Source organism: Octopus bimaculoides, chromosome 8 (genome assembly GCF_046866305.1).
Source record: "Octopus bimaculoides isolate indiv1 chromosome 8, ASM4686630v1, whole genome shotgun sequence".
Lineage (NCBI taxonomy): Eukaryota > Metazoa > Mollusca > Cephalopoda > Octopoda > Octopodidae > Octopus > Octopus bimaculoides.
Window position 1 is genome coordinate 11,178,774 of NC_142935.1, and position 7,500 is coordinate 11,186,273.

A 7,500-nucleotide genomic window follows, 5' to 3' on the forward strand; every position below is an offset into this window, starting at 1 on the left:
TTATGCTCTAAGTATGGAGACATCTATTAAGTAGAAAGGATGTGTATTAAATGAAGTAAAGTGGCTGAAACGACAAACGTTTGATGAAATCATGGCGCAGGTTGCCTGACAGTCTAACAAAATATTCAATCTACGAGTTTTCAATTGGTGGTTATTTAATAAATAGATAAATATATAATAAATCATAGCAACATATATGTAAAGAGAACATTCCTCCTCATGTTTTTAAGATATTTGAAAGTATGGATTACTTTAATGATTCGATGCACGTATATATGCGAGCATGTATGTACGTGTGACTCTGTATGTGTTTAATATTCCTATAATATTTCTCATCACTTTATAAGTTTATATTTTGGAAGGAAAAATGTTTATAAATTTGTTTTACAATAATAAATAATACAATGGATAACAAAAAGAGTATATTGTGAAAATAATTATTTTTTCTTATGTCGTATAAGGAAATCATTTTTCATACATATTCCACCCAATATAGTATTATTATAACTATATGATACAAATCATTGGCAAACGCCATGTTCCCTTGGCAATGATCATTATACATGCAGGAAATTCTTTAAGTTTTAATGTTCAACATTTGGTCTAATGTAAATATTGCATAAACGTATAAACAAAGGAGAAATATTTTTCTGACCTCGTTGAGACATTGTATAACCTGGCGAAAAATATATGACTTTATTTAGAGTAGTTGGTGTTAACCATATTTAATGTAGTGATTACGGAAAATACTGACAGTTCAATGACACACAATTTTATCATATAGTCAAATAAGAGGGATATATTTCGCTCCGATTAATTATCGGTAACACGTCAAGGAAAACTCTTAATTACTGAAATAATGACGAAAGATCTTACCAAGATATGTATATTACTTTAGACGAGTAATTGTACCCAAATATATTTTAGTTCATGAAATTTTTAAAGCAGTGAGTTAAAGTTAGTAAAGTGTTGATTATTAAAAAAAATAAGTGATTCCATGTGTTCGCATATTTGAAATATGGTTGAAGCTTCCTCGTGTTCTACAGTAGATCGTTGTTTTATGTACAGAATGTATATTATAGCAGCATGTTTTGAAACAGAAAAAAAAACATAATATATATACTGAAATGTGGTACAATTTAAAACAGAACACAAATTCTCAAAAATTTTTCAAACTTAGTGGTTCGGTCCAAGAGACCGTTAGAATAAGTAGTAGGCTTAACCGAAAAGTACTGAAGTCGATTCAGTCGACATAAGCAGTGCCACAGCATGGCCGCAGTCTAATGAATGAATCAATTAAAAGAAATATAACAAATATGTATACATACATACAGGCGCCGGCGTGGCATTATAGGCGCAGACATGGTTGAGTGGTAAGAAGTTTGCTGCGCAAGCACATGGTTCCGTGTTCATCCCACTGAGTGGAACCGTGGGCAAGTGTATTCTACAATAGCTTCTGGTAGGCCAAAGCCATGTGAGAGGATTTGGTAGACGGAAACTGAAAGAAGCCTGTCGCATATATATATATATATATATATATATATATTTGTATGTATATCTGTGTGTGTGTTTGTGTGTTTGTTTGATTGTCCCCCCACCCGCCATAGCTTGACAAACGATGTTGGTGTGTTTACGTCTCCGAAATTTAGCAGTTCGGCAATAAATACTAGGCTTACAAAGAATAAGTCCTGTATTCGATTTATTCGACTAAAACCCTTTAAAGCGGTGCTCCAGCATGGCCGCAGTTAAATGGTTAAGACAAGTAAAATGATAAAAGAATACGTAGTTACTGTTCATCCAGTATTACAAGCAAATTCGTTTTATGTGAGGTTTTAACAAGGTTTTTCTGACCATTGATTTCATTCTAAGTTCATTCCTTTTGGGTTTGGAGGACGACGATGGCGTAAGTCAACATGATTCCCAGAATCTAGAATAGAGTAAAATGTTTATCAGAATTTTCTCGTTGCAAGTGAACACGTCACTACCACACATAGACACGTGTGTGTGTCTATCTATCTATCTATCTATCTATCTATCTATCTATCTATCTATCTATCTATCTATCTATCTATCTATCTATCTACACACACACACACACACATACACACTCATATGGTGGTGTTAAAAAGATCCTAGCTTTAAGAGCATCGCACAAAAACATAAAACGCTACCTGATCCTGATATCGAAAGCATGGTCTAAGGATCGTCAATGCAACGCCCTAAAATATAAGCCATACGTCTTCAAGCAATATAAAGAGACACCCCTCACACAAACACACATATATAAACATATACACACACATGTGTATATATATATATATATATATATATATATATATATATATATATGTGTGTGTGTGTGTGTGTGTGTGTGTGTGTGTGTGTGTGTATACATATATGCATATGCACATATCTATAGTTCCCTCTATCTATCTATCTGAATGCTTCAAAAAAAGATGGGTGAATGTAGCAAGGATGGCACGTGTGAACGACGGAGCCATCTTGAGCATAACCCTATGAACAAGAAAAAAAAAAATAAAACAAAAAGGCAAAAGAGAGTCACTTACTGTTATAGTTTCTTCAATGAGAATATTGACCAAGGTTACCGTGGTCTTTTCCGTGGGCTTTTCCTTCCACGGCTAAACCTAAACTGTCCTCCCCTCTTTTTACACGAGAACATTACTGTGTGATACACGATCCCTATTGATCGGCCTTTCCTTTTCTTTTTTTTTCGATCCCTTTTGATCGAACTGCCCCTTTTTCCCTTCCTACGATCCCTTTTGATCGACACCACCAATTTTTTTTTTTTTTTTTTTTTTTTTTTTTTTGTTTTTCCTTCCTTCCCCCTCCCAAAAAGAAAAGCTCTACATTGTATTTGTCCCATCTTCGTTGAGCCCTGTGTGGCTAATAAAAGAAATGTATCTATCTATCTATCTATCTATCTATCTATACATATAAATTTGACATGGACGAATATTTCTTGTATACATATGATGACCTAACCCTCGCAAAAATCGAAGCCACATATCAACGCTTAATATCGGAGAATGTATATTACTTTAATGATTATAGTTATTATTGTACTAATAGACTTCCATAGTCGCTTTCTCCCGTAACTTACAAAGCCTTCTGGTTTGTTTATAACTATTATGTATAGTATTCGACAGTTTATGTATATATACGTAAAATTTGGCTGAAATTGATGGCTGAGCGTTTGACCCAATCGGATGCACCTGTAGCCATGTAAACGTTGATGTGTAGGTTCGATACTGGCTAAAGTTAGCTCATCATTTTCAATCAATTTCTTGATATATAAATATCGCTTTAAATCGAAGAACAAATATGATTATTATGACATGTCATTATCGTTATTATTGGTTCTAATAGGCTTCCTTAGTCGTTTTCTCTCCGTAATTTACAAAACCTTCTAGTTTATAAAGATTATATATATATTAGACAGCTTTAGTACGCATACGTAAAACTTGACTGAAAATGATGGGTGAGCGTTTGGTCCAATCGGACAAGGATGCAGTCATTTAAGTGTTGATATGTGGGTTCGATTCTGGCTAGGGTTAGCTCATCATTTTTCTATGAATTTGTTTATATACAAAATTTCCCTTTAAATCGGCGAATAAGTGTTATTATTATTATATGTTATTATTGTATTTATAGATTTCTATAGTCACTTTGTCTCCGTGACTTACGAAGCTTTCTGGTTTGTTTCTAAATATTATATATATATATATATATATATATATATATAAACGTATCTAAGTACATGCATATATTTATGTCTTTCTCTGTGTTTTATACATATATACAATATATCTAGGTGCAGGAGTGGTTATGTGCTAGGATGCTTGCTTCCCAACCACTTGGTTCCGGGTTCAGTCCCACTGCTTGGGAACTTCGGCGAGTATTTTTACTATAGCCTCGGCCTTGTGAGTGGATTTGGTAGACGGAAACTGAAGGAAGCCCGTCTTATATATATATGTGTGTGTATTTGTTATTTGTGTCTGTGTTTGTCCCCCCACCAGGCTTACAAAGAATAAATCCTGTGATAAAGGCGGTGCTCCAGCATGGCCGCAGTCAGATGACAGAAATGAGTAAGAGAATAAAAGAACATGTATGCATGTATGTATCTAAGCACATGTATATATTTATGTATTTCTGTGTGTTTTATATTTTAACCGTTGGTTTGAGAGGTATTGTATATAAATTTAAGTTTACACCTACCTCAACAAATAACATAGGACTGATTACAGCAATACCACCAATGCTTATGCCAATCGTGCCAGTGTTTATTCGACTAAGGACCAAGTTGATCTGTAAGAAAAATTCTTTTTGTGAGTTTGAATAATGCTTATGAATATACTTTAGCAAACGGAAGAATAGGTTGGCACTAATTTAAGGAACGGGAATTTCTGTTTTTTTTTTTTGAAATTCAACATTTTAGTAAGAGTAGATACTCCAAAGCGAGTGAGTCGACTAAAAGTGACTGTTCTAGTGAAAATCACTGAAAAGTTATGGACAACTACTCGAAGATGTGAGGAATACTTTTAGAAAAGTCCCGGTATTTAATATATTACAATAATATTCAAAGTTTCGTAAGTACTATATATATATATATATATATAGGAGGTGGTATCAAAAAGTCCTGGACTATTTTTGTAGCGCGCCAACAAGAAGCAGCACACTGTTGCGTGTACAGTGTTAGCTAGCAGTGACTTTCGTGAGGGAGTGCGTCGAGTGACACCGCTGAGTTTACTTTGCAAGTTGTGAAATTTGTGTTTTCCTGTTCGTGTGTATGCCTTAGTCTGCGATTTTGTCACGGGCAGGAACGGTGAGCCAATGTGAAATCTTGCGTTAAAATAAGGACGTCTGCTGCGGAGACATTGAGTATGTTTTGGCAAGTTTACGGCGACGACGCTATGGGTAATATGCAATGTTTCGAGTGGCACAGGCGCTTCAAAAATTGAACGACTCTGGAAGACGATGAGCGATCCAGAAGACCTGCCAAGAGCGTCACCCTCGGAAATGTGACACTGTACATCGAGAATTCGACCTCCAAGGCCAGAATGTCGATCGGAAGTTCTGCTGTAACGTTTTGAAGGGCCTGAAGGCGGACATTGTGAAAGTGACCGCATCTGAAGAGCGCGAAGAATTGCATTCTTCGCCGAGTTCTCCTAATACGTAACTTTTACGCCAAAATCATGGTATCGCTTTCACATTCTCCTCTTATCCAGAGTCAGAACCTGTTGACTTCCATCTGTTGACTTCCTCAAGATTAAAATACAGCTCAAAAGGTCACCGTTTTAACACCGTTGTCGAGATACAGAGCGACTCATAGAAGGTCCTTGACTCGCATACGGAAAACTACTTCCAAGCCGGATTCCGAAAGTGATAGGAACGCTGGGACCGGTATATTGCTACACAAAATATCTATCTCGAAGATGATGTGAAAACTTTGGTAAATAAGATACTCTTTATTTAGCATATACAATATAATATATATAATATAATATTATACAAGGTATATAACAATATTATATATATATATATATATATATATATATATATATATATATATATATATATATATATATATATATATATAAAGAGAGAAAGAGAGGGAGAGAGGGAGAGACAGAGGGAGGGAGAGAGGGAAACTGATAGATAGATAGATAAATAGATAGATAGATATTATAAAGCAAAATTGTGTGGTAAAAGGAACTTAGAAACATTGTCGAAGGAATTTGGAAAGATTGCTTACCTTTGATACCATTTCAATGCTATATTCTGGGACGTTTATGTTATAAATTCTGTCACGTATTTTAGAAATCTTTAAAACAAATGGAAGCAAATGGAAGATATGCATTAAGTCATCGAGTTCAACTTACAACATGCATTTAATGAGATAAAGGCTTTTGGCAATGCATCAAATTGCAGATTGCTGTTAAAAGTTTGTTGAAGATTATATAAATACAAGAAGTCTGTTAGTCGAAAATATTATGATAGTGACGCACAGCATGTTAATGGAGATTTAGTTACGTAACTACTTTTCGAGCTCGTTACTTATTTCAGTGAATTAATGGATACCGCAACTCAGCTATGCACCATAAAATGTTTGGACTAATTCTGTTTTACTTGTCTCTCAGAGTTAAGTCCGTCTAATAGGCCATAAGAATTGTATTCTTTAATTCTGATATTTATTCTAACATCTCTTTTATCAGAGCGCTGAAAAAATAGCTAAATCAGAATCAGTTGTTAAGCGGCGGAAGGACAAATATTAAGGCACGCACACATACACACACGTATATGATAGGCTTCCACACGATATCCACTTTCCTGATTCATTGGGCACTAGTTTTCTTGATATAGTGCGGTGAAAAGTTTCGAACAATTACAATAAAATATTTTTGATAAGTGTAAATATTTTCTATCACTGTAAGCATATATAAATGCACGTTTTTAATAAATTATAACTTGGAGGCATATATTCAAAAGATAGTGCTCATGGGAACTGCCCATATCCTACGTAAAATACTGTCTATATAATCGCAAATCTTAAAACAAGTTCATAATTTTCTTATGTTTTCTTAAACATTCTCTAGAACAATACCATGTGCAAAACCAAATATATGACACCTTAGGCATAACACCAGCATGAACTTATAACTTGTTGTCTCTTGTGGTCTCTAGTTGAGACTTGGAGCAAAGCAAAAGTCAAACATATAATAATAATAATAATAATAATAATAATAATAATAATAATAATAATAAGATTAATAATAATAATAATAATAATATTAATAAGGTGGCTAGCAAGTTTACACCATTACAGGTAAAATATAAACAAAATTAATAAACAATGGGGTCTTTAGCATACCACTTGCTTTAAAACAGAGACATTGCTCTAAAACCACAAGTTATTCACGATTAAAATACACACGGCTAATGCAACAGATATAACAGAAATAGACTTTGCTTGCATGGAATACAGATGTAAGGAATGCGTATATTTCAGGATCAATTGATTTCGCTTTCTGTATCAAATATCATACTTAAGCTCATCAGCCGAACTTAATACAATAACATCTATGTCTGAAATATTCATCACATCACACCGTGCGTGTTTTAATTGTGAGTGGTTTTTTGTTTTAGAGCGATGGCTCTGTTTATAGGAAGTGATATGCTAAATTCCTTATTGTTTTGTTTTTTAAATTATATATATTTCCTGTCACAACTTGGGACATTGAAAACTGCTTAAATGCAAGAAAGTATACTAGTCCTTTATTTCATCTATTCAATAAGATAATCAAAATTTCATTTCATTTTACTATATATAATGTATATACTATATATTCTATATCCTACATTAATATTATAAGAACATAAATAAAACATAGAAAAGCAGAGTTGGAGTTCCTTTGAATAATATATATATATATATATATATATATATATATATATATATATATATATACATGGTGTGTATGT

At 33.6% G+C, this 7,500-nt stretch overlaps 1 protein-coding gene across 2 annotated transcripts in view; it reads right to left on the minus strand.

Annotated features, from left to right (window-relative positions):
- Nucleotides 1–950: 950 nt before the first annotated feature.
- The window catches only part of LOC128248505 (uncharacterized), a 15,458-nt gene continuing 8,908 nt past the window's right edge, over nucleotides 951–7,500 (minus strand). For both annotated transcript variants that reach the window (XM_052969878.2, XM_052969880.2), the window contains exons 2-4: nucleotides 5,774–5,842; nucleotides 4,237–4,326; nucleotides 951–1,927 (exon numbers count right to left, since the gene is read on the minus strand). In XM_052969878.2, the coding sequence (XP_052825838.2) occupies nucleotides 1,871–1,927; nucleotides 4,237–4,326; nucleotides 5,774–5,842 (216 nt within the window). In that variant the 3' untranslated portion in view covers nucleotides 951–1,870. The remainder of the gene's footprint in view (nucleotides 1,928–4,236; nucleotides 4,327–5,773; nucleotides 5,843–7,500) is intronic.